Here is a 21,325-nt window from a genome sequence, read left to right as displayed (position 1 = left end):
TAATAGATCATAACAACATCCTTTTCTTTTTTTAAAAAAAATAGGACAAGGTGGCCATGCGTACCTTAAAGAGTGGCTATGGTGGGCTGGACTTTTGTCAAGTAAGTAACCGGAAAAACTAGAAACTGGCTGTTAGCCTAACCCCTTAGCAGGAGAGAATAGTTCATACATTATACTAAGCCTGGTGTAGTGGCTAAGATGCTGGCCCAGAAACCAAGAGACTGTGAGTTCCAAGCCTCCCTTAGGCAGGAAAGGCAGCTGGGTGACTTTGGGCTAGTTGTTCTCTCTCAACCTAACCCACCTCACAGGGTTGTTGTTGTGGGGAAAATAGGAGACAGAAGTATTAGGCTTGTTTGCCGCCTTGTACAACATATATACATATATACCGTATTTTTCCCCTTCATGGATCACTGCCTTGTCGTGGCGAAGGGGCTTGCGTAACTCAGTGAAGCCATGAGCTATACCGTGCAGGGCCACCCAAGACGGACAGGTCATGACAGAGAGTTCTGACAAAATGTGGTCTGCTGGAGAAGGAAATGGCAACCCACTCCAGTATCCTTGCCAAGAAAACCCCATGGACAATGTCAGAAGGCTAAAAGATATGACACCGGAAGATGAGCCCCTCAGGTCGGAAGGTGTCCAATATGCTACTGGGGAAGAGCAGAGGGCAATTCCAAGTAGCTCCAGAAAGAGTGAAGCGGCTGGGCCAAAGCCGAAAGGACGTTCAGCTGTGGATGTATCTGGAAGCGAAAAGAAGGTCCGATGCTGTAAAGAACAATATTGTATAGGTACCTGGAATGTAAGATCTATGAACCAAGGCAAGCTGGATGTGGTTAAACATGGGATGACAAGACTGAACATCGACATCTTGGGAATCAGCGAACTGAAATGGACGGGAATGGGTGAATTTAATTCAGGTAACCATTATATCTACTACTGTGGGCAAGAAACCCTTAGAAGAAATGGAGTTGTACTCATAGTCAATAAGAGAGTGGGAAAGGCAGTAATGGGATACAACCTCAAAAACGACAGAATGATCTCAGTGCGTATCCAAGGCAAACCATTCAACATCACAGTCATCCAAGTCTATGCCCCAACCACTGATGCTGAAGAAGCTGAGGTTGACCGCTTCTATGAAGACCTACAACACCTTCTAGAACTAGCACCAAAAAAAGATGTCCTTTTCATCATAGGGGATTGGAATGCTAAAGTAGGAAGTCAAGGAGTAATCGGAATAACAGGCATGTTTGGCCTTGGAGTACAAAATGAACCAGGGCAAAGGGTAATAGAGTTCTGTCAAGAGAACAAGCTAGTCATAGCAAACACTCTTTTCCAACAACACAAGAGACGACTCTACACATGGACATCACCAGATGGTCAATACCGAACCCAGATTGATTACATACTTTGCAGCCAAAGATGGAGAAGCTCTATACAGACAGCAAAAACAAGACCAGGAGCTGACTGTGGCTCAGATCATGAGCTTCTTACTGCAAAATTTAGGCTTAAATTGAAGAACATAGGGAAAACCATTAGACCACTCAGGTATGACTTAGATCGTATTCCTTGTGAGTACACAGTGAAGGTGATGAATAGATTTAGAGGATTAGATTTGGTAGACAGAGTGCCTGAAGAACTATGGACGGAGATCCGTAACATTGTACAGGAGGCAGCAACTAAAACCATCCCAAAGAAAAAGAAATGCAAGAAAGCAAAATGGCTGTCAGATGAGGCTTTACAAATAGCTGTGGAAAGAAGGAATGTGAAAAGCAAGGGTGAAAGGGAAAGATATAAGCAACTGAATGCAGATTTCCAGAGTATAGCAAGGAGAGATAAGAAGGTCTTCTTAAATAAACAATGCAAAGAAATTGAGGAAAACAATAGAATGGGGAAGACTAGAGATCTCTTCAAGAAAATTGGAGATATCAAAGGAACGTTTAGTGCAAAGATGGGCATGATAAAGGACAAAAAAGGCAGGGACCTAACAGAAGCAGAAGAGATTAAGAAGAGGTGGCAAGAATACACAGAAGAACTATACAAGAAAGATCTTAATCTCCCTGATGTCCACGCTGGTGTGGTCACTCACCTTGAGCCAGACATCCTAGAGAGTGAAGTCAAGTGGGCCTTAGGAAGCATTGCTAACAACAAAGCTAGTGGAGATGACAGTATTCCAGCTGAGTTATTTAAAATACTAAAAGACGATGGTGTTAAAGTGCTGCACTCAATATGACAGCAAGTTTGGAAAACGCAACAGTGGCCACGGGATTGGAAAAGGTCAGTTTACGTTCCAATTCCAAAGAAGGGCAATGCCAAAGAATGCTCAAACTATCGCACAATTGCACTCATTTCACATGCTAGCAAGGTTATGCTCAAAATCCTACAAGCTAGGCTTCAGCAGTACATGAACCGAGAACTACCAGATGTACAAGCTGGGTTTCGAAGAGGCAGAGGAACTAGAGATCAAATTGCCAACATTCACTGGATCATGGAGAAAACACGAGAGTTCCAGAAAAACATCTACTTCTGTTTCATTGACTATGCAAAAGCCTTTGATTGTGTGGATCACAACAAACTCTGGCAAATTCTTAAAGAGATGGGGGTACCAGACCACCTTACCTGTCTCCTGAGAAATCTGTATGTGGGCCAAGAAGCAACAGTTAGAACCGGTCACGGAACAACCGATTGGTTCAAAATAGGAAAAGGAGTACGACAAGGCTGTATACTGTCACCCTGCTTATTTAACCTATATGCAGAGTACATGATGAGAAATGCCAGGCTGGAAGAATCACAAGCCGGAATTAAGATTGCAGGGAGAATCATCAATAACTTCAGATATGCAGACGATACCACCCTAATGGCAGAAAGTGAAGAAGAACTAAAGAGCCTCTTGATGAGGGTGAAAGAGGAGAGTGCGAAAGCTGGCTTGAAACTCAACATTAAAAAAACTAAGATCATGGCATCTGGACCCATCAATTCCTGGCAAATAGAAGGGGTAGAAATGGAAGCAGTAACAGACTTCATTTATTTGGGCTCCAAGATCACCGCAGACGGAGACTGCAGCCATGAAATTAAAAGACGCTTGCTCCTTGGGAGGAAAGCTATGGCAAATCTAGATAGCATATTAAAAAGCAGAGACGTCACCTTGCCGACAAAGATCCGCATAGTCAAAGCTTTGGTTTTTCCAGTAGTAATGTATGGCTGTGAGAGCTGGACCATCAAGAAGGCTGAGCGCCAAAGAATTGATGCCTTTGAACTGTGGTGCTGGAGAAGACTCTTAAGAGTCCCCTGGACTGCTAGGAGGTCAAACCAGTCAATCTTAAAGGAAATCAACCCTGACTGCTCATTGGAAGGATTGATAATTAAGCTCAAGCTCAGATACTTTGGTCACCTAATGCAAAGAGAGGACTCTTTGGAAAAGACCCTGATGCTGGGAAAGATTGAAGGCAAAAGGAGAAGAGGACGGCAGAGGATGAGATGGTTAGATAGCATCACTGAAGCAGTGAGCATGAAACTGAGCAAACTCAGGGAGGCAGTGAAGGACAGGAAGGCCTGGCGCAATATGGTTCATGGGGTCACAAAGAGTCGGACACGACTTAATGACTGAACAACAACAACAACCGTATTTTTCCGACTATAAGACGATACTTTTTTCTAAAATCCTTACCCTAAAAACTGAAGGGCGTCTTATTCAAGGAAGTCAGCCGAGAATCGCACGGTTGCAAAACTGCCCATACTTTGTTTCTGCAGAGAGGCTTCCTCCTATTGCTAGCCTCCAAACACGAGTGAAATAGCTTGATTCCCAACAGACTTTCTCCAGTCACGAGCCTGATGTAACTGACGTCAGCTGATGCTGAACAAACCAATTAGAGGAAGGCTGTTTGCAGAGACATGCTATCTGCAGTTTCATTCATGCTTGAATGTAATCAGTTATGTAAAAGAGCCTGGAAATAGAGCTGCAGAGAGACGGTTTGGACCTCCTCCCACCAAGTGTATCAGGTAAATGTTAACTAATTACTAAATAAAAATGTGTTCTGCACTATCTTTAAAATATTGATTTTTTAATTTTGGGTTAGAAAAGTGGGGGTCGTCTTGTAAATGGGGGCATCTTATTGTCGGAAAATACGGTACATGCATACATATCTGAATGGCGGGATAAAAAATCTAATCATCGTCATCAGACAAGCACCTGCCATACTCAGACAAGCACCTGCCATACTCAGACAAGCACCTGCCACACAACACCCCAGGCTTAACAATTGTTGATAAGAAAGACAAGAAAGTCTGGATAGTGGACATCACAGTACCTGGAGACAGCAGAAGAGAAGAGAAAGAACTGGAGAAAATCACAAAATACAAAGACCTGTGAATAGAAATAGAACGACTGTGGCAAAAGAAAGCAAAGATAGTACCAATAGTGATAGGTGCCTTGGGTGCAATCCCAAAACATCTGGAGCACCACTTGAAGACCATCGGCATTGACAAAATCACCATCAGTCAATTGCAAAAGGCAGCTTTACTTGGAACAGCTTACATCCTGCGATGATACCTTTAACACCATCAACAATATCTGTCTATCCCAGGTCCTTGGGAAAGAGTCAGTCAGTAGGTGGATAAAAATGCCAAATCCAGCCTAAACTTCTGGCTGACTGTGCAGCCAGTCATCGTGATGATGATGATGATGATGATGATGATGATGATGATGATGATGATGATGATGATATGTCTGAAGCCAACCAGAAAGTCTTACTGGGAACAGCCAGTAACAAAGTGCTGAAAATCTTTACTTTCTGATGTATAAGAGGCATTGGTTCGATGTTCTTTATAGAATTAGAAACTTACCGAGATTATTTTGATGTAAAGTTTAATATACATAAAAATAGATCAGAAATTAGAGTCTGACATTCTTTTCAGTGAAATCCAAATACTTAATACTAGATACGGAATAGTCAGATCCAAAGCGGGCAAGATTGGTGTGTTGATGGCTTCTTAGCTCAAAAATGTATTTTCCTGAGCCCACAGAACTACCATAAGACCCCAAGAAAAGGCACAGCTGCCTTAAGGAGTAGTCAGCAGGTACAACAAGGGTGCCTGAACTGGATGCACAGCAGTGTTGTTAGTTTTGGATCAAAGTATCGCGCATCTCTATTTAATAGCAGAAATGTGGGAGGTATGTGGCATTATTAAACTCTGTCATTTCCTTGCAAAGCAGTATTTTAATAACATTTGTTAATCTCCTTTCTACCACAGACTATTCAGGTGCTGCTCTGTAGTTGGCTTCTCCTCTCCTTTCCTTATTTTCTCATTTACTCTTTTCCAAGGATGAATTTTACCTAAAATAGTAGGTACAGCAATGAAAACTGTTCTTCAGTTTGTCTTACCTCTTCCCTCCCTGTCTTTTCTACAGTGGGAGCTGGCGAAGTTGCTAACTTTGCTGCATATGCATTTGCACCAGCTACATTGGTGACCCCATTGGGAGCTCTCAGTGTTCTCGTAAGGTAAGAAGGTAGTTCCATCTGTCTCCTTAAATATCATCAAGAGGCCTGGTTAGACACTTGCTTTTGTGCTGGCAGAGAACTGGGTTTCTGAATCTGGCTTAGTTGCTTTAAGTTTTGTTCTTTTGAATGTTTCAGTATAATTTACTATCTTGATGTCATTGCTACTATCCAGTTTTCCTCCCACCAGTTGCTTGTAAAGAAGCTACAACATGGATGATTTTTGGAGATAAATCTTGGTACATTAGAATCAAAATTTATCAGCAATTCAGTTTAATATTCTGTGCATGAGAGTATGCCCACATGCTTCTAGATTTAATATTTTGTTTGAATTGAAATTAGATATAGTACTTTCTCTTTGGAGTAATCAGGATTATTTTAATTTAAAAATATCTAAAAATTAAAAATGAATCTATCATTAAAGTGGCATAACCAGAAAGCCCTTGCTTACTTTCTCTTAAGCCCCTGTGAATGCCCTCAAAATCTGATCTGGCGGATTAGAGAGCTTCTGAAAATGGATTTTAAAGTGTAAGGTAGCCTCTTCCTCTTATTTCATGAAAATAAATGGCCTTTGTCAAAAGAATAAGCCTTTCAATTTATTTTAAATAAGGTTCTTTCACAACATTTTTAGAATACAGGTATCCTGCCTTCTAAACCAGGTAGAAGGCCTTCAGATGGCTTTCAGCCTTTAAAAAATGCAAAAAAGAATTAACATAGCAATTCTAATCTGTAACAATACATACATGTAATTGTTACATTATGATTTAAGAACAGTGCTTGATGTCTAATTTATATTTGTATATTTTAGTGCCATTCTTTCATCATACTTCTTAAATGAAAAGCTTAATCTACATGGAAAAATTGGGTGTTTGTTAAGCATACTTGGTTCAACTGTGATGGTCATTCATGCACCCCAAGAAGAGGAAGTTGAAACCTTGAATGAAATCTCCCACAAGCTAGGCGATCCAGGTGAGAGAACGGGTTGATCTGCTCAAAATTCAAGGAGGTAGTACTTCTCTGCCCAAGTGAGGAATGTAAATGGTGGGGCAGGGCATATGTGCTAGTCCTGCTGTGAGTATCTCTTCACAGAGCTATATAGTTCTGCATTGGATTTGTAACTGCATTCAGTTGCAGGTATCTAGCTGCCCCACAACTGGAGATCCTGAGAAGACAGGATTATCAGTGAGGCTTTCAAATGCTTTTAGCTGAACATGCTTACAGCGCTTGTATATACTTTAATGCTCAATGCACAAAGATCTGAAGAGGCATTTGTGAATGTTCAGAATGGGGTTGGAGTACATCTTCAACCCCATAGCTCATTTTTAACCCTTACTTATACTGTCTGAACACTTGTGGAGGACTACTAAGTGGTTTAGAGCTGCAAAGTTCGAAGTTGTAGCAAGAAATAGCTTAGACAGACAGTAACTGTGCTTTCCATGACACAGATTACTGTAAGATTTTCCTTTTTTCTGGAGCCTGTGAGCTATCAGAATGGCATTGATATTTAAGAACTGAGCATCCAACAGAGAAGCTTTCCTCTTTTACTGGGAGTCAACATAGGTTTAGCCGACAGCTAGAACTAAGAAGGTCTTAGGTATCCTTATGAAGAAATATATGTATTCTGAATGATGCAATTATATAAAATTGCATCATTAGTAAAGGCCAGATAGGGTAGGGATACTTTCCCATGCATTCCTGCCTTTAACTCGGGTAGGCTACCTGAAAATCGTATGTGACTCTCCCCCCACCACAAATATTATTTCATCAAATTTGGCAAAATGCAGAAATGTGGAGATGTTATTATCCCTATACTGAAAATATACGTATTAAACCTATACAAATCTACTACCGTCAACCTCTTCCATCCCACCCCACCCCACCCCACCCCCGAAAGAAAATATCACCACTCTACAAAGTGTAACTTTTGGCCAAATTGAGTTCCTGCCCTTCTTTAGCTGATCATGTAACTTTTGACAGGCTCCAGGTGTTTGTATGTTTTCAAAATGTGTTATTACTTAGCATGTGCAATTGCAGCATGCCATGTTTGTTTTTAATATTTCAGGTTTTGTGGTCTTTGCAACACTCATTGTCATTGTATCCTTGATCATGATCTTTGTAGTGGGACCCCGGCATGGGCAGACCAACATTCTCGTGTACATAACAATTTGCTCAGTCATTGGAGCTTTATCTGTATCCTGTGTAAAAGGTTTGGGCATTGCTATAAAGGAACTTTTTGCTGGACAACCTGTGCTGAAACATCCGTTGGCCTGGATTCTGCTGCTAAGTCTTATTGTTTGCATAAGCATACAGATTAATTATTTAAATCGGGCCCTGGACATATTCAACACTTCTATAGTGACACCAATATATTATGTGTTCTTCACAACATCTGTTTTAACCTGTTCTGCGATCCTCTTCAAGGAATGGCAACACATGGCAGCTGATGACATTATTGGCACATTTAGTGGCTTTATCACTATAATAGTAGGGATATTTTTATTGCATGCCTTTAAGGATGTCAATTTTTCCCTAGCAACTTTGCCTGTGACATTGCATAAAGATGACAAAGGAATAAATGGCTGTCTGCCAAACACATACGAACTATTTAATCACGATGAAGAAAGTGCAACCCACATAAGTGATCTACAATCCCCTGATGGAATATCTTCTAGGAGAAATGGAAACCTGTCATCCTCCTAAAAAGACCAATTCTGTAACTTTTGTTTCCTTGTGAAAAGCCAGTTTTAAAGCATTTTTCAAACAGATGTATTTAAATAGTACTATAGACAATCATTTTTTTTTTTAGGTTTGACTAGCTTGGACCAAGAGCAGTGGTGGATTTTTATTTGCCTTACTCTAACTTTAAAAATACTAAAGAACCTCACTCTGTTTTTTGCTTAACTTAGTATGAACATGTAAATATTCCATTTTGGTTTAAGACCCTTGCACTAATGACAATTTTAACAAATAAAATGCTTTATTTCTGATGAAGCAGTGATCTATTGGTCATACACACCTACCAATCTTTTGTGCTAATTTGCTGAATTATGCAATGTCTTTTTATTATGAGGCACTGCTATTAATCAATATACAATCTATGTTTGTACAGTTTACGGTTGGTTGCACCTATACGTGCTAGATCCTAGGAGATAATTTTCAGTTTCAACCAAGTATGTTTATATTTAATCAGTGAACCAGACGTTCCTGAGGAACAGACTAGGTGGTATCAGCACACAAGTGTGCCATTACTTAGAAAAATGCTATTATTTTATGAAGGTACCAAAGAACAAACTGTGTTTGTATATACAGTGGGGCAAAAAAGTATTTAGTCAGCCACCAGTTGTGTAAGTTCTCCCATTTAAAAAGATGAGAGAGGCCTGTAATTTTCATCATAGGTATACCTCAACTATGAGAGACAAAATGAGAAAAAAAATCCAGAAAATCATTATTGTCTGATTTTTAAAGAATTTATTTGCAAATCATGGTGGAAAATAAGTATTTGGTCACCTACAAACAAGATGTCTGGCTCTCACAGACCTGTAACTACTTTTTTAAGAGGCTCCTCTGTCCTCCACTCGTTACCTGTAGTAATGGCACCTGTTTGACCTTGTTATCAGTGTAAGAGACACCTGTCCACAACCTCAAAGAGTCACACTCCAAACTCCACTATGGCCAAGACCAAAGAGCTGTCGAAGGACACCAGAAACAAAATTGTAGACCTGCACCAGGCTGGGAAGACTGAATCTGCAATAGGCAAGCAGCTTGGTGTGAAGAAAAACTGTGGGAGCAATAATTAGAAAATGGAAGACATACAAGACCACTGATAATCTCCCTCGATCTGGGGCTCCACGCAAGATCTCACCCCGTGGGGTCAAAATGATCACAAGAACGGTGAGCAAAAATCCCAGAACCACACGGGGGGACCTAGTGAATGGTGGAAACATCATGCAGAGAGCTGGGACCAAAGTAACAAAGGCTACCATCAGTAACACACTACACCGCCAGGGACTCAAATCCTGCAGTGCCAGACGTGTCCCCCTGCTGAAGCCAGTACATGTCCGGGCCCATCTGAAGTTTGCTAGAGAGCATTTGGATGATCCAGAAGAGGATTGGGAGAATGTCATATGGTCAGATGAAACCAAAGTAGAATGTTTTGGTCTAAACTCAACTTGTCGTGTTTGGAGGAGAATGCTGAGTTGCATCCAAAGAACACCATACCTACTGTGAAGCATGGGGGTGGAAACATCATGCTTTGGGGCTGTTTTTCTGCAAAGGGACCAGGACGACTAATCCGTGTAAAGGAAAGAATGAATGGGGCCATGTATCGCGAGATTTTGAGTGAACACCTCCTTCCATCAGCAAGGGCATTGAAGATGAAACGTGGCTGGGTCTTTCAGCATGACAATGATCCCAAACACACCACCCGGGCAACGAAGGAGTGGCTTCGTAAGAAGCATTTCAAGGTCCTGGAGTGGCCTAGCCAGTCTCCAGATCTCAACCCCATGGAAAACGTTTGGAGGGAGTTGAAAGTCCGTGTTGCCCAGTGACAGCCCCAAAATATCACTGCTCTAGAGGAGATCTGCATGGAGGAATGGGCCAAAATACCAGCAACAGTGTGTGAAAACCTTGTGAAGACTTACAGAAAACATTTGACCTCTGTCATTGCCAACAAAGGATATATAACAAAGTATTGAGATGAACTTTTGATATTGACCAAATACTTATTTTCCACCATGATTTGCAAATAAATTCTTTAAAAATCAGACTGTGATTTTCTGGATTTTTTCCCCCATTTTGTGTCTCATAGTTGAGGTATACCTATGATGAAAATTACAGGCCTCTCTCATCTTTTTAAGTGGAAGAACTTGCACAATTGGTGGCTGACTAAATACTTTTTTGCCCCACTGTATTACCACATACCCAAAATACACATGAATACTTAATACTTTCAAGTATTTAAAGTGTTTCATGTTGGGATTACTACTGAATAATGCGTAACAATTAGCAAATTAAGACTCCCATTGAAAGTGGGAGGGAAGAATAAAATGAACTGTTGCCTTTTTTTTCTTCTAATCTTTTCACTGTAGTTCTTATTACTTGGGTAGCTTGACTCCTCTGCTCTTCTGGAACTCCCCAAATACAGTAAAAAATTAATATACCTTTTTACTCCATCTAAAGCAGAGACAAGTTATCAGGTAGAAGCCAGGAATATGCGTTTGTAAATGGAAGTGTGCCTGTAGATTGTATTTCAGCCTCTATATGGAAAAGAAAAAAATTGAGAAGCTGACCTCCAAAATTGGGAAGATAGAAGTTAGCTATGACTGAGCTAAGAAAAAAATAACATCCTACTGAAATGTAATGGGAAGAGAGCATCAAATGCCATAGAACTATAATTGTTTAATCTACCTTCACTAGTTTGGCAGTTGATTGCATTCTGAGAAAAAGAAAACTCTCAAAATTTTGAAAACAACAGGAATGGAACAAAGACAGATGCTTGCATAGTGACTGAAGGCATGTGTTGTGGGAAATACAATGTGGAGTATTTCTTATAGCGGCTTTTAAGTGTTCTGCGGAACAAGTAGTCCTTGCTTACTGACGGTAATTGGGCCCAGGAACACAGTTGCTAAGTGATGAAGTCAGGTGTGATTTCATGTGACTGCACCGACTTACAATATATAATGTGGGAAGGACCTTGGGAGATGGGGCAAAGAAATGCTGCCTAGGGGACAGTCAGATAAGAGACAGCATAGCTGGCAGCTGCACAGTAGGTGGAACAAGAGGCTCAGAAGGGACCTGAGTCCCACAGTAGGCTGTAAAGGTGAAGGCGAGAGAATTGTACTTTCAGACTTGCAAGATTCTGTTAATGTAGTTTTGCAATAAAGTAGAATTAGCCAATCTGGTCATGTTTCCTGTCTGGTCTACCTGGTAAGGCTGACATGATGGCAGTTGCAGCAGTCCCAGTTGTTAGGTGAATCCTTCACAGTCACAGTGTCCCACGATCACGTGATTGCCATTTGCAGTCACATGATTGCCATTTCCTGCCAGCTTCCCCATTGACTGCTTGTCAGAAGTGAAGGTTGCAAATGGTGATTGCGTGACTGCAGGATGCTGTGATGGCTGCAACTATGGGCCTGGTCATAAGTACCCCTTGCTCAGCACCATAACTTCAATCACTGAATGAGTGACCATTAAACAAGGACTACCCATATAATCTTTTCAAGCAGGGATGGGCAATCTTAACTGGCAGGGCTGCAGTGAGCAGGGCTGTACCATGTAAATGAGTAGGACAATGACTTCCCATCCTTTATTTCTGGAGAATATACCAAGTAAGCCTATTTTAGGATTTACATCAGGGGTCCTCAACCCCTGGGCCACAGACTGGTACTGGTCTGTGGCCTGTTAGGAACCGGGCCGCACAGCAGGAGGTGAGTGACAGGCGAGAGAGGGAAGCTTCATCTGTATTTACAGCCACTCTGATCGCATTACTGCCTGAGCTCCGCCTCCTGTCAGATCAGCAGCAGCATTAGATTCTCATAGGAGCGCGAACCCTACTGTGAACTGCACATGCAAGGGATCTAGGTTGCGTGCTAAGAGTTGTATAATTATTTCATTATATATTACACTCTAATAATAATAGAAATAAAGTGCACAATAAATGTAATGCGCTTGAATCATCCCGAAACCATCCCCCCTCATCCGTGGAAAAATTGTCTTCCATGAAACCGGTCCCTGATGCCAAAAAGGTTGGGGGCTGCTGATTTACATTATAAAAATTATGGTAGAGTTCAACAACACATTACTGTGGGACTGAATACTCTGAAATTCAGCACATTGTGTGAACCAGGCCATATGTTGTTTGGACACAACATATTTTGTGAACCTAGCCCATCTGTTTCCTGCTTTAAACTAGAAAGAAACAATGTGGCTATGGCTTGCCCATCCTTGTTTTTAGGTATGATAATCTATAATCTTAGAATAGCTTTGCAAGACTACTTAGAAAATTGGGTACAGGGATCATCTCTCTTGCAAACATGTCTTGACTTGATACCTAGTTGAAACAGTGACTCTTAGACCAGGCAAGCCAAACAATACTTTAAAATTAACATTTAATTCAGAATTTTGTTAGAGAAGTAATAAACTACTCTTAGAGAACTTCTAACTGTTGAACCATGATTCATCAAAGTATAAATATTCTTGAGGAATTAAGAGTCTGAAAGCAACTAGTTTCTAAAGCTGAACAAACCTTGAAACAGAATTCTAAGCATGTAAGTGTGAGTAAGTAAGGTGTGCTCCCTACGTATCATTGCACAATGACTCCACCTTCAACTTTGCTTCCACTGTGATGTTAAAACATGGGACTCAGATTCACCATTTATATTAGAAGCTAAAAAGCAGGAGAAGTCATTTATTCTAAGTGTATTAACTGATCCATAAACCTGAATAATAAACACAAAGAATTAACAATTTCTATCTTACAATCTTACTTTTAAAATCTCATTAAAATCTTTTATTTCCAAAGCTGATTACAAATTGGGGCTAAATAGTTTTCTAAAAAGAACGTTCTATTGATTAAAAGATAGCAAATGGAGTGTCCTTAAAGATAAGCTGAACAACTTAATATTTTTTATACAAAAACATTTCAGCACACTCCTATAATAAAACTCATTTTTGTTAGCAGGCCAAGTAAATAAAGATCCCTTATATTAAACCTCTAAAACAATTACAAGTTCTGGAGAAATGCAAAGATTTATGCCTAAAATAGTTGCACTGCAAAGTGTTTTATCAAAAGTATTTAAAAAGTCTAAAAACTGAAGTTTGTATACAGTTATTGAGCTGGGAAACAACCATTCAAAAGTTTCAGTTGATACAGGAAAGCAATGAAGAGCAGGACAGTCTCTCAGGCAGCAAAATACTTCCAACATGTGCTGTAACTGTCCATTGTTTTCAAAAGAGCAGAGATCTTTTCTAGCTGCTGGCCAAAGACTGATGAATGGGAGGTTGGAAACAGCGGACATGTTCCACCGGTGTGCTTTCTCCATCACCAGATTTCAAATACTTGTCCAGTGTAGCAATAATCTCGTCATTCAGGATCTGGAACTTGCGGATCCTCTCAACCATTTTTTTTAAAGGCTATAAAACCAAAACTCTAGTCAGAAAAAGGGAACAATATCAAAACAAAACACAAAGTGAGAAACAAAGCTGCCTCTGTCAACTTACCACATTCTTGATTACTTCGTCTTTGCCATCATGCTTCTGTACTTTCAGTAAGTGATAGCAGAAATCGAGCACATCAAATCGACGCTGCTGTCCCAAGAGCACAATAATCATACAGCCAGCCCAATGCAGCCCATCTCCAAAACACTGTCTGCAGAGTAAAAGTGCAGAAAAAGTACTACATTCGTATTCAGTGGGGTAAATCAGGAGGCTGGATTTATTCCCAGTCTTGAATCTGTCACTACCTCACCCAGAATTAACCATGCTGACTGAATTTTTTTGCTGAGTTTTGCAACATCTTGTTTTTATTATATGGCACTGCTAATAAGTGTGCAGTCAAGGACTACACTTCAGAAGCAGGTAGGCCAGGGTCTCTTTAGGATGGGGTGATTTAAGATTTAAGGGGTGAAATGGATGCCTTAAGCACCTGCCCCTTCAAACCCATTAAAAATGCAAAGAAAGAGCCAAATGCTGGATTCTGCCTACTTTGGGTTGGCCTTTGGGGTCAGAAAAGTCTACCCACTTCTGCATCCCTGCCTTGTACTATGTTATTTTTGTGTCAGAATACCATCTTTATCTCCATACAATTCTGAAGAACAGAATTACATGACTGACGACAACAGAATCACCAAAAACTGATTTGACATCTCCGTAAGGCTAGAGGCTGAAAAACAATCACAATCATAGTTAACTGTGGATCACTAGATTATGACTTCTACATTGATCAAACTACATTTAAAATACATATTTTAACATGTAAGTATAACCTACCGTATTTTTCCATCAATAAGACGCCCCCATGTACAAGACGCCCCCCACTTTTCCAACCCAAAATTAAGAAATCAATATTTTAAAGATAGTGCAGAACACATTTTTATTTAATAATTAGTTAACATTTACCTGATACACTCGGTAGGAGGAGGTCCAAACCGTCTCTCTGCAGCTCTATTTCCATGCTCTTTTGCATAACTGATTACATTCAAGCACGAGTGAAACTGCCGATAGCTTGTCTCTGCAAACAGCCTTCCTCTAATTGGTTTGTTCAGCATCAGCTGACGTCAGTTACATCAGGCTTGTGATTGGAGGAAGTCTGGGAGACAAGCTATTTCACTTGTGATTGGAGGCTAGCAATAGGAGGAAGCCTCTTTGCAGAAACAAAGTATGGGCAGTTTTGCAACCGCGCGGTTCTCTCCTCAGCTGACTTGAATAAGACACCCTTCAATTTTTAGGGTAAGGATTTTAGAAAAAAGTATCGTCTTATAGTCGGAAAAATACGGTAAGTAGTTGTTAAAATCTTAACACTGATCATTCGAATGCTTTTGGATGAATGCGGCAGTACCAACATCACTATAATGGTACAGTAAACTCTCAGTTACTTGGTCATATCATAGTCACATGTAACTTCTGAAATACAAGTAAAGCAGTATTAGATAGCAAAGCCTTAGCCAGCATTTGGATACATACTCCACAGTAAATTCATGGGTTCCCACTGGAATACAGTACACAAACTGCATTGCACTCCACAGGCGATGAAATTCCACACACTCATCCACATGCATCACGCCATTGCTAGGGAGAGGGCCACGCCATATGGGATCATCCAGGAACATTCGAATCCTTGTTAAGATGACTTCAAACATAGACAGCCCACAGCAGAGGCGCTCCTTGGTTAGCAAATCTCCTTCTCTTGCAATGGCAATTTGCTACAGTTGCAACCAAAAATACACCATCAGTCTATAAAGAACTCATCAACATGGAAATGACATACCAAGTTTCAAATACATGATGGAAAATGGTATTTTCCTATCATACTTTATATTGGTTTTATTTTATTACTGAAATATAGATGAAAGTCATACAAAATAATGTATGCATAATATAAATTAACTAAAACTTGAAAGAAAAAGAAAAATACATAACATTAACATACAACTAGCTCAGTCTTTTAACACATTAAATCTAGATGATACAGAAACATACTGATCGATCTTCACTTTCTACAACTGAAAGACTTCAAAAATCAACAAAGAATTGAATCCACTCTTTTAACGCAGAAAGTGTTTTCTTTCTACCAACAGAGGATGATCCTCTTTGCTGAGCCCCAGGCTCATTAGACCTAGAATTCTTCATAAAGTGTCATGTTTTTGGAGTGAAATTCCACATCACATTTACATATTAGGTACTATGGTTTTCCCCAGTGTTGTATTAGCAGTTGTAGTGATTTGAATCCAAAAAAACCATAAAGGAACATAACCATATTGACATTGCAAATATATCCAAGACGATTATCTCTCAAACAAAATGGCACAAAATATTGACAATCAGCAACATTCCTAAAGCCATCTCAAGCAAGCCTTTCACACATGAATTTTGTTGTTGTTCAGTCATTAAGTCGTGTCCGAGTCTTCATGACCCCATGAACCATATCACACCAGGCCTTCCTGTCCTTCACTGCCTCCCTGAGTCTGCTCAATTTCATGCTCATGGCTTCAGTAATGCTATCTAACCATCTCATCCTCTGCTGTCCCCTTCTCCTCCTTTTGCCTTCAACCTTTCCAAGCATCAGGGTCTTTTCCAAAGAGTCCTCTCTTCGCATTAGGTGACCATGGAAATGAGCATAAATAAGAATGCTATTTTCTTTTGGAAATGAATATGCTAGCAGTGTTAATCATTCAAGGCTTTTTCTCCCAATGAATTATAAGAGGAAAAGAATGTTTTTGTAAATATTAAATATATGTAAGTTAAAAAAAAAAAAAGGAAAGTCACCTTTGATTCTTGATGGACATATTTGTGCAGTTTCTTGGTATAATATGGAAATGGTTTGCACTGCATTTTCTTCAGTTGCCCAGTTCAGCTTGTGGCCCTACTCTTCCATTCCATCCAAGTATTAATTGTGGCCAACCCTATTTCTAAATCAAAAAATCTGGCTTGCCGGTGTTGTTATATGGCACCTAGCTCCCTAAAATTTGAACTATAAATCCACTGGGATAAAATCTTGTTCTTTAGAAATTACATTACAAACTCAACCAACAGGGGATGCGAAGAAGCGCTATTCTCTCCATAGTGGTAAGTGGGTAGATATGCACACATACCTACATATCATTATTTGCACAAAACAGCAGTACTGTAAGGAGTATGAAGACTACCTGAGGGGTTCCTAATCTTTCAATCAATGGAACGAGGTGGAGTGGAGCATATTTTGATTCTAGTCTCTTCATTTTAGCATCGAGTCTTTCCCCCTCTGGAAAGAGACAAAGAGAGAGTAATAAATGCTTTAAACAAGGTACCTTTACATGTGACCTATTTTTCATTCTTTATTCGTTGTAGTGTTTTTTTCTCTTATCCCAACTTTCTGCATTCACTGTCTTAAGGAAGCTAACAAAGCCTGTTTCAGGTAACATTTTGTTTGATTTATTCCTCCACCACATTTTATACATTCAAGAGTACAAAAAATACTAGCAAGTCGGAGCTTTTTATTTCACTCCTAAAATCAAGCTGTTAAGTTCAAACATACATTTGCCTCCACACACATTCCAAGTTTGGTTTTGTTTTTTTTAACGTGCAGCAAAACATCTTAATTTTTAAAACACACCCGGCTTTTACAGCTTGTGAAGAGGAAATGTTCTGTGGCAAATAACTGATAAAGATGACACACTTTCTTAACTAACTACTGAGCAAGGAGAAGGTCTGATGAAATTTCATTTTGTAAACTAGCAGGGTGTGTAAATGATACAAGAAAACAAAAAGGAAAAAAGTGCTCAGAACAAAACCTTAATGAGGAACAAGTGTAAAGTGCAGAAAGTGCCCTTCAGCATCACATTTATCATATTAAGTTGCTCCAACAATTTAAATTGCTTCAGCTATTGTCTTCACAATGGATATGCACCATTTATAATTAAGGAATTACTTAATTCAAATATAAATATGTGCTGTGCTTCCTTAGCTACTTGTCCTGATTTTTCAGTTTCACATTAACAGCATAATTCAGTATGAGTATTCTGGTTGGAAAGTCATAGGAAAAAGCATACCTTTGACATGAACTCTTGGTAGAATATTCTGAAATGGCGCTGCGTGCAGTAGATCACACACTTCCTCCAATGACTGCAACAAAGAGAATGAAGTCACAACACCAGAGCGCTGTGATTGGATCTCTGACTGCAACACTGGCTGTTTTTGAACCAAAGGAGCAATATCCGAAAAAGAGAACACTTTTTTCCACTGCTTTCCTGATGGAAACTGGCCTTGCCCCCCCCCCCCCAACCAATATACAGGAACAATATTAGCTTCACAGATGAGGGAAATGAAAAGGAAAACACTGCTGAGAAAAATGGTTAATCCTACCCAAACTATCAGCAACAATGCACTGATCAACATCAGGGTAGCAACATTTTTTTAACTTGCAAAATGTAATGATGGTTTTCTTCGCGTAGATTTGCCTCAGTCCAAAAGCTTTTTAACAGAATAGAAAGGTAGTTTTATGGGCAGAATAAAATGTTATTTTACGGGCAAAATAATTAAACCACAGAGCATATTTTATCAAAAAACATAACACAAATTATTATTTCCATTGTTCAAGCGGCAGATGGAAAGATGTGAACTGGGCACTGAATTATGCTTCCATTTTCAAAGTTATTCTCCTCCAGGATAGTTTCCATAATAAAACCCCAAATCCAGGAAAGTAATAATGAGGCTCTCATTTTTTAAAAAGGTATCTTCAAAATGTACTGAATTCTGTAATAGCTCATACAGAAACTTAACAACGCTGATGAAACCATGTGTCCCAGGAGGCTGTTTTATACTCTGACAGCACCAAAGTCTCAGGAAGTCCACCTTCACAAGGTAACAATAGGGCTCGTTTTCAGAAGATACTTTCAATGTGCTGGATGAACAGAGGAAATATACAGATAATGCTGCTGGGCATTTACAGCACGGGTTTTTCTTCCCATTGATTATTCCAGATAGTTTGGCAGAACTTTCATATAAGGATATTCAGTCACCACCGTGCAAAGCCTCACCCTTTTGTACGTGTACATATCAATGCATGTACAAAAGGGGCGAGCTCTCAATTACATAGTCGCAATTGCCATCTTGATGTCTTTGACCACCCATGTAGATACCTTGGATGGTATATATAATTGCTGAGGCCAGGAAAATGACTGTTCAAAGACTGCTTCTCTCTGGAATTGCTCAGTATCGATTATATTTAATATTTTTTAAATGGGCAAATATTTTAAAAGCACTTAGGCAATCCCAGGAAGAACCATTCTGATTTCTGATTACTCAGATATCTTTAAACACTGGTAGTGCTTTTTTTTTTAAAGTCCCTTTTCTAAACCAGACAGCAGAGGGCATTATGGGAATAGGACTTTTCCTTTGAAGGGAAAAAGAACCAAAGAAGGAAAGAAAGTAAAAGCCTGTATTTGTGCAATTTTGAATCTGAATTCTTACGAAAAATTCAAGAACTCCTTCCTCAAAATGTTGCTTCCATAAATAAATTATTAAAAAGTGTTTGAAAGTTAAGGTTCTTAACTGATGGTTGATTTTGTGCCATAAATCACAAACTTTAATGGTGAAGTACACAGAGATGTAATAGCACAGATTGGCATCTGTTAGCAGGGGGCAAATGCCAAAACATGCATGACAATGTCATCATGCAAATGGTGTTACTTACGTACTTGGGACACAAATATGTAATTGGGGCATTTGCATTATGGCATTACGGTAGGTGTGCCCTTCTGGCTTCATTGTACAGTGGTTTGCTGTGGACACTGCTTTTCCACACCTACCAAGCTTTGCTCAATGAGGAGACAGAAGAGAATAGCATTTCCCACTTCTCTCAGATTTTGGAAACACACTGTTTTCAGTTCAGCATACTCAACAATATCCTTCAGCTGGTGATGAAAGAATTCCAGAATACCTGAAAAATAAGGTGGTAACAGCAGAGAGAGAGAGAGAGAGAATAAAAGGCAACATAAATCAGCACTACGGTATGTTGTTCACAGAAAATTTAATTTTGTTTTTCTGAATTCATTATCCAAGTAGGGAGGTCACACCTGTAATAATACACACCTTAGGCTTAAATTCTATTAATACAATCTCTTTTCACCGAGCATGCTCTGCAATACTAGGATTCCCTTCTTGTACTGTTTTTTCCATACATATGGGCAAAAAAGGTTATTTTAGTCTATCATATGAACTAGAGACTGTTTTTTTCCAACAGAAGCAAGCCAAAAGCAGATAAAAAATATATTCTGCTTTCAGAGTTAAATCAATGCTTTCAAGTCTGTCATGGGACAGCTATGTGGGGAAAGGATTGTGCATTTTCAGTGTGTTGAAATGGGCATGCTATTATACCATTTACACATTTATCCAAATGCATAAAAGGAACAGAGTATCAGTAGGGAACAATATTGATATACCAATGCAGGAAATCAAGAACCCTGATATTGTTCCTTTAAAAGTTTAATTTATGTTATTAATTTCTACTAGATATTCTATACATCATGAAAAGGAGGGTGCATTATGGACACCCAAATGTGTCTTTTGGCCAAATATTCCATTGCTATTTTGGGGGCTTAGCTTCTGTTTATAACTATGGCTAATGAAGCAATTAAGCAGCTATCCAGAATGAAGAAAACGTACTCTCAGCATATTATTTATCTAAATAATGGGAGTCCTTACATTACATTGATTTTGCACCATAAAAGCCGAAATGAGCTCTAATAAAGAGGATAACAACAAAGAGTGCGGAGGGAAAATAAAAGGCACTCAAAGCCAAGAACAGGAGAATATGTCAGAAAATCACAAACAATAATGGCTTCCCAGAGCAGCTCCTCTTCTAACTCTATAGTATTAAAAGGCTGCAGCACCAACTTGCTACTGAAGTATATAACGATATATCAAACTATCATTATCCCAAATGCCAAGATCATTTACCTTATATCTAGCACAGTATTTATTTCTATCCTACCCTTCTGTCCATGTCTGCAGAAGGTAGCAAATAACCAAGACTGTCTACAAATGTTCTTGGAGGAAACCAGGCCACAACAGACTGTGAACTGGAAGGAGTGATATGACAGAAGGACAGGTGCAAAGAGGAAAAATGGAGCTGAAAACACAACATCAGTGGGAAAGCCTCCAACAGGGCCAAGGGCAAAAAGGATGATAATAAAGTTGGAAGAAAGTGGTCAAGATGCAAGGCAGCAGGTGGCAAAAGGGCAAGACTTGTTATTCGGCTAGACTGATCTTTTCCTCTAAGCCTTGAGATTACCGTAGCATCAGTTTGAAGCAAAGGTCAGTTATGGCATACCTGATGCCTATAGAATATATCGGAGGAAATCTGAAAATATATTATCCCAATGTATGACAAGTTGGAAACCAAAATAATCTAGCAATATTAGTCTTTTTAAACACTACCTAAATTATTTATTAAATAATTCAATAAAAAGAAGGAACAAAAATTCATTATTAACATGATTAAAATTTAACTTACCTGGGGAGCCATACTCATGTCTAGGCAACCTACAGATTTTTGGCATTACTTCCATTAAAGTCTTTACATACTGAAGAATTGTGCCTTGTAACTGAAAGCAAATATAAATAATATTGCTAAATACGCA

At 39.4% G+C, this 21,325-nt stretch overlaps 2 protein-coding genes across 9 annotated transcripts in view; one reads left to right on the top strand and one right to left on the bottom strand.

The window, feature by feature from the left end:
- Window positions 1-11,210, top strand: part of NIPA2 (NIPA magnesium transporter 2) — a 32,567-nt gene extending 21,357 nt beyond the window's left edge. For 5 of the 6 annotated variants that reach the window (XM_088145002.1, XM_088145000.1, XM_088145003.1 and 2 more), the window contains 4 exons: window positions 45-101; window positions 5,405-5,495; window positions 6,301-6,461; window positions 7,555-11,210. In XM_088145002.1, the coding sequence (XP_088001128.1) occupies window positions 45-101; window positions 5,405-5,495; window positions 6,301-6,461; window positions 7,555-8,192 (947 nt within the window). In that variant the 3' untranslated portion in view covers window positions 8,193-11,210. The remainder of the gene's footprint in view (window positions 1-44; window positions 102-5,404; window positions 5,496-6,300; window positions 6,462-7,554) is intronic. The other variant, XM_088144999.1, reaches the window with a different exon arrangement.
- A 1,386-nt stretch (window positions 11,211-12,596) lies between these two features.
- Window positions 12,597-21,325, bottom strand: part of CYFIP1 (cytoplasmic FMR1 interacting protein 1) — a 54,796-nt gene continuing 46,067 nt past the window's right edge. For 2 of the 3 annotated variants that reach the window (XM_015890160.3, XM_007439792.4), the window contains exons 25-31: window positions 21,199-21,289; window positions 19,493-19,623; window positions 17,735-17,807; window positions 16,853-16,947; window positions 15,171-15,409; window positions 13,710-13,857; window positions 12,597-13,622 (exon numbers count right to left, since the gene is read on the bottom strand). In XM_015890160.3, the coding sequence (XP_015745646.1) occupies window positions 13,458-13,622; window positions 13,710-13,857; window positions 15,171-15,409; window positions 16,853-16,947; window positions 17,735-17,807; window positions 19,493-19,623; window positions 21,199-21,289 (942 nt within the window). In that variant the 3' untranslated portion in view covers window positions 12,597-13,457. The remainder of the gene's footprint in view (window positions 13,623-13,709; window positions 13,858-15,170; window positions 15,410-16,852; window positions 16,948-17,734; window positions 17,808-19,492; window positions 19,624-21,198; window positions 21,290-21,325) is intronic. The other variant, XM_025174151.2, reaches the window with a different exon arrangement.

This window comes from Python bivittatus, unplaced genomic scaffold (genome assembly GCF_059951505.1).
Source record: "Python bivittatus isolate LINGU-HERP-01145 unplaced genomic scaffold, Pbiv_v1 ctg000350_np1212, whole genome shotgun sequence".
NCBI lineage: Eukaryota > Metazoa > Chordata > Lepidosauria > Squamata > Pythonidae > Python > Python bivittatus.
This window is presented reverse-complemented; position numbering and strand designations above follow the sequence as displayed.